The 17,991-nt window shown below is 38.8% G+C and overlaps 5 protein-coding genes across 6 annotated transcripts; 2 read left to right on the top strand and 3 right to left on the bottom strand.

Moving 5' to 3' along the window:
- cv-d (crossveinless d) lies at positions 1 to 10,091 on the bottom strand. The gene is made up of 16 exons (XM_068301723.1): positions 9,862 to 10,091; positions 9,202 to 9,401; positions 7,296 to 7,393; positions 7,023 to 7,155; positions 5,996 to 6,968; positions 5,546 to 5,936; positions 5,258 to 5,477; positions 4,970 to 5,201; positions 4,410 to 4,915; positions 4,233 to 4,348; positions 4,051 to 4,177; positions 3,775 to 3,990; positions 1,250 to 1,393; positions 995 to 1,174; positions 354 to 937; positions 1 to 300 (listed from the first exon to the last, which is right to left on the bottom strand). The coding sequence occupies exons 1-16, from the start codon at positions 9,890 to 9,892 to the stop codon at positions 54 to 56; spliced, it is 4,398 nt and encodes a 1,465-aa protein (XP_068157824.1). The 5' UTR covers positions 9,893 to 10,091; the 3' UTR covers positions 1 to 53.
- Positions 1,945 to 3,769, top strand: LOC137585784 (arginine kinase). The gene is made up of 3 exons (XM_068301724.1): positions 1,945 to 2,168; positions 2,222 to 2,472; positions 2,530 to 3,769. The coding sequence occupies exons 1-3, from the start codon at positions 2,160 to 2,162 to the stop codon at positions 3,638 to 3,640; spliced, it is 1,371 nt and encodes a 456-aa protein (XP_068157825.1). The 5' UTR covers positions 1,945 to 2,159; the 3' UTR covers positions 3,641 to 3,769.
- Positions 10,092 to 10,374: 283 nt separating the features above from the next.
- Positions 10,375 to 14,223, bottom strand: Hmt-1 (ABC transporter ATP-binding protein/permease Hmt-1). Its single transcript, XM_068300865.1, is given in 7 exon segments — positions 10,375 to 11,554; positions 11,556 to 11,878; positions 11,947 to 12,351; positions 12,419 to 12,750; positions 12,814 to 13,013; positions 13,070 to 13,387; positions 14,108 to 14,223. Coding segments are annotated over 6 exon segments (2,592 nt in total). The 5' UTR covers positions 13,370 to 13,387; positions 14,108 to 14,223; the 3' UTR covers positions 10,375 to 10,522.
- Positions 14,224 to 14,368: 145 nt separating this feature from the next.
- Positions 14,369 to 17,246, top strand: Hmu (Hemomucin). Of its 2 annotated transcripts, XR_011033609.1 has the most exons (5): positions 14,369 to 14,591; positions 14,682 to 14,887; positions 14,946 to 15,246; positions 15,340 to 16,583; positions 16,915 to 17,246. XR_011033609.1 is itself a non-coding variant. In XM_068301470.1 (4 exons), exons 1-4 carry the CDS (start codon positions 14,476 to 14,478, stop codon positions 16,355 to 16,357), a joined length of 1,641 nt encoding a protein of 546 aa, XP_068157571.1. In that variant the 5' UTR covers positions 14,369 to 14,475; the 3' UTR covers positions 16,358 to 17,246. The 2 variants fall into 2 exon arrangements, 1 of the variants encoding a protein (XP_068157571.1); XM_068301470.1 differs by having other exon boundaries at positions 15,340 to 17,246.
- LOC137585636 (uncharacterized) lies at positions 17,213 to 17,967 on the bottom strand. The gene is made up of 2 exons (XM_068301472.1): positions 17,815 to 17,967; positions 17,213 to 17,714 (listed from the first exon to the last, which is right to left on the bottom strand). Exon 2 carries the CDS (start codon positions 17,702 to 17,704, stop codon positions 17,411 to 17,413), a length of 294 nt encoding a protein of 97 aa, XP_068157573.1. The 5' UTR covers positions 17,705 to 17,714; positions 17,815 to 17,967; the 3' UTR covers positions 17,213 to 17,410.
- Positions 17,968 to 17,991: the final 24 nt, after the last annotated feature.

Genomic DNA, 17,991 nt, shown 5'->3' with positions numbered 1-17,991 from the left:
TTCTTTCTCGTGAATATTATTTATTAGCTTTTGTTTTACTATGATGCCTGGTGTTAATTCGATTCAGATTTATTTTGAATTAATTCAGATGTTGCTGCTAACGGATAGCTCTCTATGGCAGCAGCCTCACATAGCGTATAGTTCTGCATGCGATTCAGTGGCTTGCTGCACAAGCCACATATTTGACGCTTGTTAACGCCAAAGATTTCAAAGTTTAAAATATTATACAGATCAAATTGAATTGTGGCACTTAGTTGAGAGCATTCTACGATTAGAATGTTTTGCTCATTAAGCTCCACCCTGTAAAAAGTATTTGTTGAGATATTATCAGTATTCAATAACATTTAACTCACCGAAAATCATAATCGCTAGTTTCTGGCCATTGGTAGGCCTGGTCCCTTACATTATGCGGTTGATTGCCATTTAGATAGATAACAACGGGATCGTCGTTGGATGTCTGACTAATATTGCCTGGTCTTGAGTTAAAATTAAAGTAATTTTGTCCAATGTGGACACGTAGACCATAATTGCTAGAATTTGTTGGTATTAGAAAAACTGCCATTTTTGGTTGCGATGAACAGTCAGCCGCCAGCAGTGTTAAGCACTTAGGATTCGTGATAATCTCACGCAGATTAATGAGATAATCATCAAATGTATTTATCATGCCATTAATAACCGAACAGGAACGTTTTAGCCCCGAGTCGTAAGTGAGCTCATGTGAGGCGTCGAACTTTGAGTCCAGTTTGTAGAGGAAGGGGATGTGATAGATTCGCCAATTAACCCCATTCACTTCCACATTAATCCAAAAATAGTCGTGGGGTGTATGCATTGTGATATTTATCTCCTGACTCATATGCAAGGAGTTAACTTTATGGGCCGAAAAGGCTGAAACCAAATGATCCAATCTCGTCGACCATAATTCAAACCAGGCGGGCATCTACCAGTGAATAGGCAAATATTTGACTTAAAGCACGAATTTGTTATTTATGCTTACGTTGTTAAACTTTAGGTCCATATCATATTGCGTAATGGATGTGAAATTCTCAAAGTTACTTCGTTTGCAATATTTTGATGTAGGGATGGGTGAGAATTTTAGCACTTCCTTGGGACAGAAGTCCGTATCGGTTAGCGAGATCTTGTCCGAACGCAAAAAGGCATGGGCATGCTCCGAGGGCTTATAACGGTAAAAGGGAAAAAAGCGACAACAATAATTTTAATTCTATTTAGGTATTTTAAATTTCATACGTACGCCAGCTCGTGCTGCAAACTGCATAGTGGAACCACTTTCTGGGCATTCTGCCACCTCTGAGGCGAGACCAAACACAACATAACCAATGAGTGTGTGTGGTCGTTTTGTGAAAACCAACGGTTCATATGTTAACTTTGTGCAGGCCTGAAACAAGAAACAATTATTTTCATGTATGTATCTGCATGTTCTGCAAATAAACAAATGCTAAACGCTGAATCACGTTAAGAGAAAGGTTAAAATGCATTAAGGGCAGTTTTGATAGAATGATTTAAGAGATTAAATACGTACTAAGAGGTATTACTGTTTAACTTTTTGGGCAACAATAGGTAGTCGTAAACACGAAGCAGAGCAAAGCCCCACATTGCCATGACGAAACGGCACGAGTTAACCACAACAACTCAGCTGTGGGAACGATTAGCACACGTCCTGCGCTGTCTTTTGACAAGTGTGTCTGCAAGTCCTTGTCATGTCCTTTCTGCGTTTGCTCTAACAAACGTTTTTCATGTGTTTGCCTCCCACTCAACCACTTTCACAGAAAACTTGCCCCAGATTCCCCGAACAAGAGTGCTCATTCTCATACTTGTATCCGCACCTGTCTCATTACCCAAAACATAACTAAAAAAAAAAAAATAACGAAGTAGACTGGAACTTGTATGCCACCCCAGTTTGATCAATACGTTTGCTACACATTTCAGAAGGCAGTCAGCTACGAAACAGTTAGGACGCATTTCTCCCGTCGGGAACGGAAATTTCAATAATAATCTATACAAATTTTCTCGATTTTTTCTATGAACGTGTGAACAAAAATCTCAAAACGCAAGTGTCCACGTGTTTTTCGACTGTCTTCTTTCCAATTTTCTTTGCGTTTTAAAAAAATTTTCGTTTACTTTATTTTCCGATAAACTACAGGATGACTTCGGTAAGCTTTTAAAATGTGTATGGAAAAATGGAAATTTAGTTAAACATTTTCAGATTGAATCGAAACGCGTGCAATATCGCAAATATCTTGAAAGAGCCGGTGTCATTGATGCTTTGAGTAAGGCCCTTATTAAGCTGTATGAAGAGCAAAACAAACCCGAAGATGCCATAAGATTTGTACGGAAGTTTATGTGTGAAAGCTGCCCGGATGATGCCCAGTACGACCTGATGAAAAATGATCTAGAGGAGGCCAAGACGAATATAGCGCGACTAGAACAGGAATTGGAACGCCTGAGAGGCCAAATGTGAGTAATGGTATAAGCTTTTGATAAATATTGATATAAACGCCAATAACAAAACAGCAAAAAATCACCCGAGGAATACCAGGAGCTCACTATGGCTGGTTACAAGTCTTTGACTGATGATGAGGAGAATGTCTCTTCGCTTTTACGCAAATATTTAACCCCCGAGCTACTGGAGGAATACATGCTTGTAACCACATCAGCACCCGTTGAAGCATATCTATACGATTGTGCGGTTTCTGGATTCGTGCATCATGACTCATCTGTTGGCATCTATGCCGCAGATGTGGAGAGCTATGATGTATTTGGAAAACTCTTTGATCCCATTATTAAGGAATATCATGGCCAAGAAGAGAACGATTCCGATGTACTGCAAAAGGACACCGACTGGGGCAACGTAGATGAAATTGAAAACCTAGATGCGGAACGGAAATACATTTTATCGGCTCGCATTCGCATTGCTAGGAATATTGAAGGTTATCCATTTTTCCCCAAACTGACGGAGAAGCAGTTTATCGAGGTAGAGGACCGAGTGCGAGCTGCAACCGAAACAATGGATGGCGAACTTATTGGCAGTTATATGACACTGGCTGATCTGGATGCCGAGACCCAACAGGAAATGGTGAAACGTCATATCCTGTTTCAGCGTGGTGATGAGTACCTGACCACAGCGGGTTGTTATCGATTTTGGCCCACAGGCCGAGGAGTTTATCATAATCCAGCAGAGACTTTTCTAATTTGGGTCAATGAAGAGGATCATATGCGCATCATTTCCATGGCTCAATGTGGCGACTTGGGTGATGTATACAATCGTTTAGTCAACGGATTGCAAGAGCTGGAGAAGAGCTTGTCATTTGCGCGTCATCCACGGTATGGCAATTTGAGCGCTTGTCCCACCAATTTGGGCACTACTTTACGGGCTTCGGTTCACATACGCTTGCCATTACTGGGCAAGGATCCTGATCGATTGGCAGCCATGGCTGAGGAACTGCAATTGCAAATACGCGGTACGGGTGGTGAGCATACAGCAATTGAAGACGGTGTTATGGACATTTCCAATAAGCGGCGTCTTGGCTTCACGGAATTTGAGTTAGTCAAGTCTCTTCAAGATGGTATTGTGGCTTTGATTAATGCTGAGGAGGAGTTGGAAATAGCTGGACAAGAAGGTTAAGTCACTTGTCGAGGAATCTTTTGTGAATGATTCAGATTATATCAGTCAATACATTCTCTTTCCCCCACAAACACATTCACACACACAAATATATTTCGGTTAAATAAAATTTGTCCTGTACTAATCCCACTTACTTTCCAGTCCTCATTGTCCTTGGAACTGCGTTGTATCTTTCCAATTATTTTAAACCAACTGGATTTCTTTGAGGTCTGTACGTCTAATGAAACGTTCCATTTATGCAGAGCCTCCACGTTATGTGTTAAGTCAGTATGATGGACAGTGAAGGTAATTTCTTTGCCCTTCAAATCGGCTGTGTTCAAAACATCTTCGACGCAGGTGTTACCATCAACCTGAGAAAAGAGAATATTGTTAGAATACCAATCGACTTATTCACTCTCACCAATTCTTACCCTAGTGGCATTCTCATTGAACATAAGCAAAGTGAAATTACGGTCATGACCAAGATGGATGGAACTTAGCTGGGTAAAACCAAAAATATACATCAAAATACTTAGAGCCATATTTCGCGAGAAGCCACTGGAAAATATAAGGGATGAAAGAAATATATATGGCGGGTGTTTTAACAATGTACTTCTCTATAAACTCTGATTTTAACAGCATTCCACGATATTTGACTAATTCGTTTAGGTTCGTATTGATAGTCAACTTGATGCCTAAATCTGGCACATCATAGCTAAAAAGCTGAAACTATAAGAACATTAATTAATTAAATTTAGAAAATTAAACAATAAAAACACCATTTACTTACCACTTCACGATTTCTCTCTGGTAGCATTATTTCCTCAAATAGCCCCGCTGCTGTCTTAGTTATAAGTCCTCGTGTTTTAGTCACTGCCCGCGACTTAAACGACAGCCCACTCGTTAAATTTTGGGGGCGGATAAAGGAGTACCTGGTGCAACCATTTGCTCCATTTTCATTGCGATTCCATTCAATGCTAAATGGCACGTAAATGAGGAAACCTTGCTCCCGTATTATCTCATGATCCAAATTCAAAAATGGATTGTAGCTGCGACTGCATACTGATGCATACGATGAATATCTCGCATCTATCTCCAATGTATGCCTACTGGCTGGCGGCGTTCGGTGTTCGGTTATGTTTCCGCGAAGAGATGTCAACACTGTTGTTTGAAGTAGTACATCTGCAGTTGTGCCTAGGACTGTCGGCACTGAGTATTTATTCATAAAGGGCCAACGTACAGTCTGCATATTAATATGACTATCAGTCCGTATAACTTGTTGTAGGCGATCGAGAACTAAAAAACCAGCGGATTTTAACATTTTGGTAAAAGCAATAATAAGATACTTACTATTGTCATAGGTCAACTGACGGAACATGCGCTGATTCAAGTAATAGGAAAGAACCGTCTTTCCCTCCATTTGCAATATAAACTCAATGTGCAGATTTTGGGGATTTATTATAGGAGCTTTCAACATCGAGAGCAAAGTTTTTAGGCTTCTAAAGCTGAAAGGCTCACTGTTGTTTTTTAATTTTATTGTACTTAAAATGGCATCAGGGAGACCTCGGGCCTTGATGTAAAGCTGAATAAAAATGGTATATTTAATTTTTCTGCATTGTGATCATGTTATGTACTCACAGCCAGTTGACCAGTGAATTTTCCCAATGCCTCGGTATCAAACTTAAAATATGCCACTACAGGCATATCCGATTTAGGATCACCCACGAGAAAGGCTTGCAACATAGCTCCAATGCCAAATTTGGAATCTCTGTAATCGAATATGTAATTACCAGTGACCCAATATCGCGGCTCTGGCTTTTGCGGCAAATGTCGATGCATATAGGACAAAAGACGTCGTCTAAAAGCAAAGTTTATAAATTATATCAGTCTAGAATTCCTTTATAGCAATGCAAATTCATTTATTACAGATGCTGATAGCACGGATAGGTTGTCTCCGATATACTCGTTACTGTAGTGCGATAATAGTTTATCATGTGTGGGTCGGTTTCACTTTGTATAATCCGATGAATGCTAATAAGCCGTGCAGCTGTTGGATTGGAGATTAAAAGCAGCGTAACTGCCGCTACTCTCAACTCTAAACTGGCATTACGGGATTCAAAAATGGGCCAATAAATTTCATATATTCGTTCAGCCCGTGTGTCGGCCAATGCTAAAGTGGTCCAAGCAGCCATAAACTTGAGATCTTCATTCTCATTGGGATCCGAGACAATCGGTTCGAGATAACTAGCGACATTGCCCAACTGTAAGTTACTTAGACCCTGGAGGTAAAGCATCTTTTGTTCATAGTCACGATCGTCTAAAAGTCACATAAATATTAAATGTCTGAACTTGTTTATAAACCTTTTTACTACCTACTCAGGTATAGATTGAAATATTTCTGCACATATTCTTCAAACTGATCCTTGTCAATGCCATGAGCCACGTACACATTGTAGACTAAAGTGGCAAAGCTTAAAATTGCTGCCTGTCGTACATCGGGACGATCAGGTCCAATTTTAAGGAAGTCTTGGCATACATGTACCAACTCAGCGGATAGTTCAAAAATGTGAAAAGGCATTGGAATTAGCAGTTGAACTGCAATAGGTGGTTTCACTTTTCCGTCGGTCGTTACCAGATGATGTGTAAGAAACACCGAGGCCTTCGTTCCGATTCGTGGTATAATCTCATGGAAGATGTTTCTTATAGTTTCTTGACGATATGATGTACCAATATCCACCTCTGTGTAAAGTTTCTTAAGTGAATCAAAATCAAGCTGGCTGAGAATTCTAATCACATCCGATAAAGTGGAATCATAGGGTTCACTGAACTTAAACTCGGTACTCTCCAAAGCCTCGGCTAGATTGTCAAGCAGACCGGCTGCGTCTGCTATAAGAGTCTCCTGCTGCTGGAAATTACGTCCGCCTGTTGGATCATTCGTTGGACTTTCTAGTTCCAAATTGGAAAGCTCGGAAGCCATCGATGTTTCGATGTCAATAGGATTATCAATGGATGTTTCTTTAAGAAAGTTGAGTAAAAGTTCGGAATTTATATATTGAGCTTCCCCCGTTGATTCAAACGTATGAATAAGAGTCGTTCCTTTTGCATGAGCCATGCTGAGAAAATAGCCCGTTTCATTGTGAGGTAACAAGCCGTAGATAGCCTCATTTCCAATAATGACACTTTTCTGATAATCAAATTCGCAGGTATTGGGTGGAACGTTACTTCTAGTCACGTGGACTGCCTCAGAGTATGGCGTGCATGTCTTTAACTCTGGAGTTTTACGGATTGAAATATAGTTGGTCTTATTCGAAATAAAATACTCAGTTTGACATTTGCCGTGAATACCCAGCTGAAATAAAAAGTCTTAAAAAAACACTCTCTGAGCATAGCGAATCAGCCTTACCTCGTCGATCACAAAAGCACCACTAGACTTCATTTGGAATTGCAGAATTGAAGCTATTGCTCTCTTAAAATTCATAGACCAAATAGGATCACCTTCTTTGAATATAATATGCGATATTGTTCCTGTGTTGTTACTGTGGAGCAGATAAATTCATCATGTCATTATGGTGTTTTAATAAACAGCTTAATAATAAACTTTTCTAATATAATAATGTTATTGTAATATACATATGTACATATGTATGTACATATGTGTTTGCCACATATTACTTACCTGAGCACTATCTTAAAAGGTTTGTAAGGCGGATACATTTCCTTGTTTTGCAGAAACTTCTCGCCCGAATTGTTTAATGTTACATCGTCAATGACCAGCTAACAAAAAAAGAATTAACGGTTAGGTTATTTATTACCAACAAATTATTGATTGAGGATTGTGTTAAAAAAGGTAAGGTTTTGAATGTGCGCGTACACTACAATTTCTCACCACAACTAATTACACCACAACCCCATTTCACCACATACATAGTTCAGCGTTGCCACTAACAACACAAGGCCATTTCCTGAAAAAAGCGCGGAAGACGGTTCTTTTTTTTCTGTGCCTTATTCTGGTGTTAATACTTAAATCCTACAGGTGATCAAGTTAGTAACGTTTTTAAAAGTTATAAAGGCTATCAAAATAACAACAACATTATGTACAACTGTACATAAATACATTCATGTGAAAGGAGCGCTGAAGACGCGGCTGCGGTCTTCTACATTTTGTGTGTGTATGTGTGGCTTACAAGTACAGTGCACACATTTTGATCTTTTTTTTCTGTTCCTAATTCTGGTGTTAATACTTAAATCCTACAGATGATCGAGTTAGTAGCGTTTTTAAAAGTTATAAAGGCTATCAAAGTAACAACAACATTATGTACAACTGTACATACATACAGTCATGTGAAAGGAGCGCTGAAGACGCGGCTGCGGTCTTCTATATTTTTTGTGTGTATGTGTGGCTTTCAAGTACAGTGTACACATTTTGATCCTGTAATAATACGGGATTGAAGTATTGGTGTTAAAGTTATAAAGCCATCAAAGCAACAACAACGACAACTGCGCCCCAGAGATGAAAAGTGGTAAGTCAAAGCAATGAAAACTGGTATCTATGCTCAATTTTATCCTAAGTATTCACACATGTATGTACATACATACGTACATATGTATTTACATACATATGTATGCACATTATGGCGGGCCAATTAGTATGGAGCAAAAAAACGACATAATCGTCCACCAGATCGGATTCTACGAAGAATTCTAAGACTTTTTGACCACGAAAGTATTTCTCTTAAACTTCTTAGCCCTGAGAAGACTAAAATTTTGGACTGGGGGACTTCTTTTTTCTTTTTGGTATATATTGAAATAGTTATTTTATTTATTTTTTCAAAATGTTAATAAGTTTTACATATGCAAATTTGGAGTCTCGGAAGAACTTTAAAGACTGCCAGTTGACAGGTTAACATTTTCAAAAATAAGAAATCAAAGCAAACTTAATGCGCGTTCTAGAAATTCATTTCATACATACATACATACATATGTATGGTTTCTTGGTGAATAAGTTTTAGAATTTTTCGTAAAATCCAAATCTGCTGGACGATTTGTACAACAAAAAATTGACCCGCCCTAATGTACATGTACATACATACATATATACATACATATATGTACATATGTATGTACATACATATATATAATCTGCTGCGACAGCTCTGCCTCTTAATGAAAGAAGTTCACAGTCCGAGAGCTCAGTTCATTGTGCACTGTCGGGCTTCTGTCTCAACAGTGGGAAAGGTTAAATTGTTTTTAATTTATCTGCAATTTCTTGTGCCTCATCTTGCAAAAAAAAAAAAAACTTGGCATTGAGAATGTCGCATGTTATAAATTGATAATAAAATCAATAAACTGATTTCTTATTTCAATTAATATCAATTTTGAACTTCAATTTTACAAATTATTGCATATAGTATGTTCATATGTATGCATATAATATGTACATAAGTACATACACATATGCACATTGGGAGAGGGTCTAGTTCCGCCGGTACTCCAAATTTTCTTTCCAATTTATGATCCGTTACCGCTACTTTTCAGGAGTGTTTACATACATATAACAACAATAACGTGAAAATGACACTTACCGCCGCTGCCATAATTAATTCACTTTGCCGCTGCAATGTCAGTTTGCCCCGGACTATCCATCCTGTGGTGGGTGGCGAGGGGTGTCCTTCATCTTGAGGCTTGGCACCAACTAACACATTTCCCACATATTCGTAAAGCATTTGTTTGTTAATGCCGATTATGTTGAAGGCCTGTCCAGCATCGATGATTAACAGTAAATCTGATATTGAGCGGGACATAGGGAGTATGGGGCGATGGAGAAAAATTGATTTAAATGGGCAATAAACTCTTTTGAAATTATATGTATGTGTTTAGTAAAAAGATGAATGGATGCTTGGCTGAGAGCAATAGCATTTCTCCATTTACTTTATCAATTTGAATTGTTCATACACACACATTCATATGTATGTATGTATGCACATACATATATTATATTACATGAATGCCTGCATATAATTACATACTTCTTATGTATATAATATTCAAATACATATACATACGTATGTACATATGTATACATAAATACACAATATATACACACATATGTATATACATAGATGATTTATATTCCTCTTGTCAATGAAATATGTATTACGTCATGTTCTTTAATTAATTTCTGATTGTTTTTTTTTCGTTTTTGTTTTAGGTTTATCAATTAGGTTAGGCATCTAGCTACGTACACATAAACACTGAGCACTTGAGTCGCCTCATTCTTTTCTTATTTTGTTAGGTTTTACACTGAATGGTTATACATAGACTAGATAAATATGCATATAATTGTAGAATATATATTTTGTTTAATGCCGATTTTTTAAAACTAGGGGATCTTCTCAATGATTTTCGCGTCCGCTCAGCCAGCGTTTCACACTGTACTAAACTCTGAGCTGGGAATGGGTCTGGGAATAGTCTGTCTGGCCTTGCTGGAGGTTTCCAACTGATAAGCACAAAATGAGAAACAAATCGGTTTCTCTCCCACTTTATCTCTTGGTCTCTCTTTTTTTTGTTGCCTCAAAGACGAAGACGCTGTTAAAGCCGCTCTTTGGTCAAACGGTTACAGTAGCATCCGCTCGCGTTGATCCACTATTGTTTATCGAAAATTACTTGTGTCGGTTTGTCATCCTTTTCTTAGAATAGGAACAAAAACATTAAAATAACATCATTATTAAGGAATAAGTCAGGTACACCCAGGTCAATTACCAAACCCTTATAGTTAAGAGAACTTTCTTTTTTATATAAAATTTACAATTATTTATTATAAGATTAACATATTGGTTCTATTTTTTGGGATAATTATAATAACTAAAACCAGTATAATAACAAAGAATGCTTCAATCGAAAGATCTAACGCGTTCCACCATGGGCGTGTCCTGCCCTAAAATATGCACCCCCTCCACTCCTATCCTGGGGCTTTGCGTCCTGTTTCTGTTCATTTCTAGCTAACAATTCTGAATTTTCAGATGTGCTTTGTTCTACAGCATCCAAATTTTTCAGCTGCTGCTGCCACATGTCTGCATAAATGCCATCACCTCGCTGAACTAACTGTTCATGTCTTCCTCTCTCCACAATTGTACCATCCTGCAGAACCAGAATTTCATCGGCATGGATGATGGTTGAGAGACGATGGGCAACTATAATTGTAGTGCGATTTGCACAAACTCTGCCTAAAGCCGCCTGTATATTGCGCTCTGTATGTGTGTCTAAAGCAGAGGTTGCTTCATCTAGTAACACAATAATGGGCGCCTTTAATAGAGTGCGAGCTATAGCCACACGCTGCTTTTCGCCCCCACTTAAACGTAATCCTCGCTCACCCACTTTTGTTTCATAGCGATCCGGGAAGCTTAAAATCTTTTCGTGAATGTCTGCTGCACGTGCTGCTTCATAAACCGCGTCGGAAGTGGCTCCCAATTTGGCATATTCAATGTTATAAAATATTGTATTATTAAACAACACCGTATCCTGCGGAACCACACCAATGGCCTGTCTGAGGCTCTGCTGCTGTACTAGCTTGATGTTTTGACCATCTATCAAAATTGCTCCTGTGTGTACATCATAGAAACGGAATAACAGTCTCATTATCGTGCTCTTGCCAGCTCCAGAAGGACCTACAATAGCCACTGTTTTGCCAGCCGGCACACTGAAGCTGACATTGCGCAACACAATTTTTTCAGGGGTATAACCAAAGGTTACATTGCTGAATTCAATGCCGCCGCCAGCTGTCAGGAGCCGTCTGCATCCTGGTGCGTCGACTATTTCTTCCTCCTCTTTTAGCAGCTCAAACATATTTTCCATATCAACGAAGTTCTTTTGTATGGCTCTATAATAGGTCCCAAACCAATTCAGTGGCATGTACAATTCCATAAGATAAGTAGAAAAAAAGCACAAAATCTCCCACCGTTAAAGTCTGATGGTGAGCTACCATATAGACACAGAGCAGAGATCCCGTCAGTAGTCCCAAACACAAGATTATATTTTGGGTGGTATTTAGCATGTTCAGAGTCAGCATTGAGAGAAATTCTTCTTTCTGATATTTGATTATGGCATCCCTGTAGCAATCCACTTCAAAGTTCTCCGCGCCAAAAAACTTAACAGTTTCAAAATTCAAGAGCGAGTCCACACTTCGCGCTCGTTGCTCGTTGTCGGCCAAGTTCATTCTCCTTTGATATTTGGTGCGCCACTCAGTAATTGCGATGGTAGAAGCTAAAAGGACAATTACAAATTTTATAAATATTGCGGAATAAAAAACCGTAAATGTTATTTGTTATTACCAATGTACAGAAACATGGTTAGGAACACAATTAGACCAAACCACCAATTAAAAGCATAAATGAAATATGCCACAGCCACTAATAAATCCAATATGGTGGGTGTAATGGAGAACACAATGTAGTTGAGTAGATTGTTAATCGAGTCAGTGCCGCGATCCATAACACGCAGAACTTCGCCAGTTTTTCTTTGCAGATGCCAGCGTAGGGACAATTGATGCAAGTGGCGAAACAAATCGATTTCAATCTCCCGCGTCGTATATTGTTGCACACGTATCCAAAGAAAAGTTCTTAGATTATTAAACAAACCCATGGTGCCAGTGCCACCACCTTGCAGAAATGACAAAACCACATAGATAAGTACAAAGTCCCACCGAAATAGGATCGGCTCTATGGTTAAGCTGTCCACTACAAAAAATGAAAATAAATGAAATTAGCAAATAAAAGATAACGGCTAGAAAAGCCAATAACCTACCCAACATTTTGCGATAAATGGGTAAAAATAACTTAATAACGCGTCCGGCAAACAATAATATAACACATATGACCACAGCGGTTTGAAGCATCCGATCCTTTTTTGGCCAGATATAAGGAAAGAGTTTGCGCAGCTTTTGCCAAGTGTTACGAAAGGCTGAGCCATTGAGATCGTCGGCCGCTGCAGTTGATCCACTTGTTGAGTCGTTTTGCAAACGTTGATGGGGGTTGTAGAAACCCATTATGCCCGGAGCTTTTAGACCTAGAACAAAAATAGCCAAGGAGCTAAGAAAGCGGGCGACGAAGAGACCCATTTCAATCTGGTCCTTGTTGCTTTAAAGAAAAAACTCTTGTCCATAAATATGTCTTTACTTATTTTGTATTTTTGGTACTTACTTCTTCAGTTGAAACCACCAGTCTTTGTGCCTAAGATTAATAAACGACAAAGACTCGTTTATAAAAGCCAAAGTGAAAAATAGAAGCAATATTAAGCCATGTCCCCTGGTAGGTAGCGAGGGTAGTTGATAAAAACGCTCCTTGAGTATTAGGGATATGGAAAATGGATAAACTAAGCATATCAAACTGGTAGAGAAGATCTGTGGAAACAAATGCATTAGTTTATTTTTAAGAGACCATATACATTTACTCATACCATATAGCCGTAAACTGCACTGTCAACATAGATTCGGGCATTTAAAAAGAATCGTGTCAAGGCCAGCACCGGTACAAAAAGTAGAAGAAAAAGCTGCAGGGCATATAGCCGCGATTTGGATATATGTGTAGGATCTGTGATTCGTGTGGCATATTTGCGGTAGATTAACAATTGGATGCTACCAAAGATCAAAAGGAATCCACCGTATACGGAAGGTCCGACAGTATCCATAAAACAATGTGAAATCCCATGGTCGATCCACACAGTGCTCAGCGTCACATTCGGTGGGCAATATAACATTTTGTATAATTTGATTGCCTAGATTCGGTAGTAAGACATTAAAATCAGTGAGTTACTTTTAGTTATTGTTGCCTTTTTTATATGCACTGCAATAGCCACTTTGAAAGATAGATAAGCTATCCTATATGTAGACGGTAACGTGGCGTGTCCATACAGTGGCTTAGATCGATGAGTATTTTATCTGTTATCAATCGTACGGACCGTGCGGCACCAATGGAAAACTCTTTCTTGCGTTCAGACTGTGCGCACAGTAAAATTCCTAACCTAGTGCCGTCTGAATTTAATTAACACCAAAAAACATGCAAATCATTTCACAACTAAAAAGAATCATAATTATGTAATTTCATTCTATTAGCCATTATCTAGAATCTAGATAGTTCTTCAATTACACAAAACTCAATTTTCGTCCTGCTAATGTGTAGGAGACAGCATTTCCATATTATCAACTTTAACTGAATTTTAATATGATTATTTAGATATTAACATTTTTGTAGATAATTAAATTTTAATAACCTTATCACCACTACAGAATCACGTTCACATGTGGAAAACACCGGCGTGTTTTTACCTCTAACGTAAAGTTTTGATAAAGATTTAATGAAGGGTGGTGGGTGGTAAAGATAAATGTGTAAATGAAATAGTTTTTTATTCCAGCTGATCTATTCACTAAGAGTCGAACGAAGAAAACGAATGCCAAAGTTTATATGTAGATAAATGCATGCTATTTGAGTAGTTTACCCGATTTAGGGTTGCGTTAAGTTCCTTTGAATAAATAAATATTCATTTATAACAATTTGTAAATCAAATCTTTTAACATTACAAACGAAAACAAAAGCAAACACTAGTGGTAACAAAGCAACCGATTATTTACTATCGATATTTAATCGATTGTGAGTCTCACAGTGAGGCTGCCATTTAACGACTCATGTTATAAAAACACATCGAAACACGAAACACAGCATCGATACCGGTCACGATGACTTTACAGAATTGTGTAAAAAAAATGTTAGTTAACAGCCATTTTATATTGAACTTTGCCGTCGTGTCGAAATTATAAAAGTTTTTCTTTATTATTTATAATTTATACACTAAATAACCAAATAAAAATGGGCCTGTGTTATGCGCTGCGAGTGAGAATCATGAATTTCATGATATTCTTTTTGATTATTATCCTTCTGCCCGGTCTGCCACCCCGCACGACATTCCCCTACAAAGATTACATGTAAGTTCGGCTTTCCAATTGAATGGACTTGGACCTACACAATATGCATACATATATTATTTAAGTTAATTTGATTTTCCCTTACCAAAGTGTAAGTGAGCCCAAAGAACTGAAGGGGGCTCTGGAGCCGAACTTTCACCTGGACGGGGCGGAGCGTCTGCTGGAAGGGCGTGTCTACGGTCCAGAGTGTCTGATAGCTCGCAACAATGAGATCTATACCGGTATCCATGGCGGTGAGGTCATCAAGCTAACGGCAAATCATGTCACTCATGTCACCAAGATTGGTCAGCCATGCGGTGAGTAGAGAAAAGTGAAAGAATTTGGCATCTTTAATTAAGTGTTTACTCTCCACAGAGGCCATCTATGAGGAGTCGAGATGTGGACGCCCGCTGGGCCTGGCATTCGATACACTAGGCAATAACCTGATTATTGCTGATGGTTATTATGGCATTTGGCAAGTTGATCTGTCCACGCATAAGAAAACATTGCTCGTCTCACCGACTCAGGAGCTGCCGGGCAAGCAAATTAATCGTCCAGCCAAGACTTTTAATGCTGTGACTGTAGATAAGAAGGGTGATATCTACTGGACAGATTCCACATCCGATTTCACCATACAAGATCTGGTCTTTTCCTCATTTGCCAATCCATCGGGCCGGTGAGTTAACAAAAGCTAACCAAAAACCGGTTTTTAAGACCAAATAATGATGGAAACCCTCTCTCTTTCTCTTTCCCCTCCTGCCTCTTTCAGTCTTTTCAAATACAATCGTTCGAAGAATGTCAGCGAGGTTCTTTTAGACGAATTGGTCTTTGCCAATGGCGTGGCTCTCAGTCCCAATGAGGACTTTGTTGTGGTGGCCGAAACGGGAGCTATGCGTTTAACGAAATATCATTTAAAGGGACCCAATGCCGGACAGAGTGAAGTCTTTGTCGATGGTTTGCCGGGTAATCCCGATAATTTGACACCAGATGCCGAAGGCCTGTGGGTTCCCATTGTATCTGCCGCCGATAGCGAGCATCCGAATGGCTTTGCGTTGTTCGCCCGTTTCCCCACCATACGCCTTTTCCTGGCTCGCATGTTGGCCCTGTTTGAGCTGCCTTTCCGCTACATAAATAGTGTCTATCCGAATAAATTCTCAGAGCGGTTCATCCATTTTGTGGGTCATGGCGAAAGTATTATGCTCCTGTCTTCCAAACGTACCACTGTAGTGCGTGTCGACTGGAATGGCAACATTGTTGGCTCTCTGCATGGTTTTGATAAGTCAGTGGGAGGTGTGTCCCATGTACTGGAATATCAGGATTACTTGTATTTGGGTTCACCCTTTAATCACTATTTGGCTCGTGTTAAATCCCCAAAGGCCAAGCAGCCCACAGTTAAAGTGCGTAATGTTCGTGTTGAGGGTGACGGATTGGAGGCATCTGTGGGTAAGCCACCAGTAGCAACTACAACAACTACAACTGCCAAGCCAAGAGCTGCGCCTACAACAACAACAACTACGACAAGTACACCCAAACCAACAACAACAACTACACCTAAACCAACAACAACAACGCCCAAGCCGACCACCACCACACCAAAACCCACTACAACAACTGCCAAGCCTGCAAAAACAACAACAACAACCACACCTAAGCCAACAACAACAACCAAACGTCCAATTCCAACCAAACCGGCGCCCGTCAAGGAAGATATCCCCAAAGATACTCAGCCGCCAAAGAAGGAGAAACTAAAGGTCATCAATAAACAAGGCGATCATGTGGAACTCTAAACTGAAACACAACGAACCGCAACGACCATTCCATACCCTATTCGAAAGCAAAACCCAAACACGGGAAAATGGAATGGAAAAGATGATGTAAAAGTGCGCAAAAATTATTCACTATTTTGGGGAATCACCACAACAAAAAAGACAACAAAAATCTCCAATACACACAGAGACACACACACAAATTTAAATATGGGAATTCAAAAATCGAAAAAGGCTTAGCAAATCGGTAAAAATTTTTTGAAATTGTTATGGCGAATATTGTTAAAGGCTTTATTATCGATTTTAATGTGAATATCGCTGAGTCACGAAGTTGATTACTTTGCCTCGACAGACACGGATATTTACTTCTATCTGTAAACATTATTTCCATGTTCTGTGTAAAAAAGCCTTTAGCAAAATTTTAATTGATTTTAAATACCTAGTGATAATCTTAGTCTATGGCGCTTATATTATCTTTTTTTTACGTTCTTTCTTTTGATTTCTTTTTATATGCTCCCTATACATATTTTTGGACCCTATGCTATTGCACTTAACCACACGCACACACCGCTCTACAGCACTCTACACAGGCTAAGATAATGGTCAGTTAATTTTAGTATACGATTTTTAGCTAAATATCCACAACTAGCTACAAGCTTAGCTCTAATTGATCTTCTAAAGGCAGCCTTTTATATGACTCAGCAATTGCATATAAATATAGCTTTTGCCACATACTATTTCACTCTGATTCCCCACCTCATCAATACTTCATCATCATTCCTATATATATTTCTATATATAATATCTAGTTAAGCTCAAAATCGATCTATATTTAGAACAAAACTGTGGAAATGTGAGCAAATTTTTTCGTACTGATTTTTCATTTTCTCATTAAATTTCTTTTCTTATATTTTTTTCTCATTTTTGTAAAAATGAAAATAATAACGTAAAAACTATAGATGGGTTTGAATATTTTTTGTCTGATGATGAGATTATAGATTATATTAAATTAGAGATTATATTAAATTAATTAAGCATAATGAGTGAGCTCTAGTTTAAGCAAGTTGTCCAGGCTTAGTTCAGGGCCTGTGACTTGGGACGGCTTGGTGGCTCTTTGAAATCCGTCCAGCTCCAGTCGGCGTAATGTATGCAGCGACCCAACTCCTCGGAATACAATTGCGATTGCGGACAATGTTGAAGACGAGCACGTGTACCCTGCTTATCGCATACCCAATATGCCGTGGGATCCCAGAAATTGCGGAACATGCGATTCACTTCCTCCAGTCCGTGACAACCGGGTTCGCCATTATGTTCATGGTATTTACGCTTTTGGACGGGTAAGTGAGCGGCAGCGGCGGCGGTAGGCATTATGTATTATCTGCAAAAACCGGAAGTTCATATTTAGTGATACAATTTTCTCAAACAAAATGGTCTGCCCCAGTTTTTTAAATATTTTTTTTTTTTAATATTTCTCTTACCTTTTTCTTCTTTAAATTCTTAATTGATTTGAAAAATTTCCGTTGCTAGAGGCTAGCAAATTACTTGACAGAATTATTGTCTATTAGTTATTTTGGTGTGTGCTGCTATTCTCACAGCTATTTCACTTCTGATTTGTCATACCGAATCATTTCTCGCTTAAATACTTTTTCCCCGAC

This window comes from Drosophila tropicalis, unplaced genomic scaffold, assembly GCF_018151085.1.
Source record: "Drosophila tropicalis isolate 14030-0801.00 unplaced genomic scaffold, ASM1815108v1 contig_878, whole genome shotgun sequence".
Classification (NCBI taxonomy): domain Eukaryota; kingdom Metazoa; phylum Arthropoda; class Insecta; order Diptera; family Drosophilidae; genus Drosophila; species Drosophila tropicalis.
The sequence above is the reverse complement of the archived record's forward strand: the minus strand, read 5'-3'. Positions and strand labels throughout refer to the sequence as shown.

Coding starts and splice junctions, on each gene's coding strand:
- Hmu (XM_068301470.1), top strand. CDS start 14,476: ATGGGCCTGTGTTATGCGCTGCGAGTGAGAATCATGAATTTCATGATA. Junction 14,592..14,681: donor TTCCCCTACAAAGATTACAT/GTAAGTTCGGCT, acceptor CCCTTACCAAAG/TGTAAGTGAGCCCAAAGAAC. Junction 14,888..14,945: donor CAAGATTGGTCAGCCATGCG/GTGAGTAGAGAA, acceptor TACTCTCCACAG/AGGCCATCTATGAGGAGTCG.
- LOC137585784 (XM_068301724.1), top strand. Junction 2,473..2,529: donor GAACGCCTGAGAGGCCAAAT/GTGAGTAATGGT, acceptor ATAACAAAACAG/CAAAAAATCACCCGAGGAAT.
- cv-d (XM_068301723.1), bottom strand. CDS start 9,892: ATGAGGCGACTCAAGTGCTCAGTGTTTATGT. Junction 5,937..5,995: donor ATATTTCAATCTATACCTGA/GTAGGTAGTAAA, acceptor TGTGACTTTTAG/ACGATCGTGACTATGAACAA. Junction 5,202..5,257: donor AATTCACTGGTCAACTGGCT/GTGAGTACATAA, acceptor ATTTTTATTCAG/CTTTACATCAAGGCCCGAGG.
- LOC137585636 (XM_068301472.1), bottom strand. CDS start 17,704: ATGCCTACCGCCGCCGCTGCCGCTCACTTACCCGTCCAAAAGCGTAAA.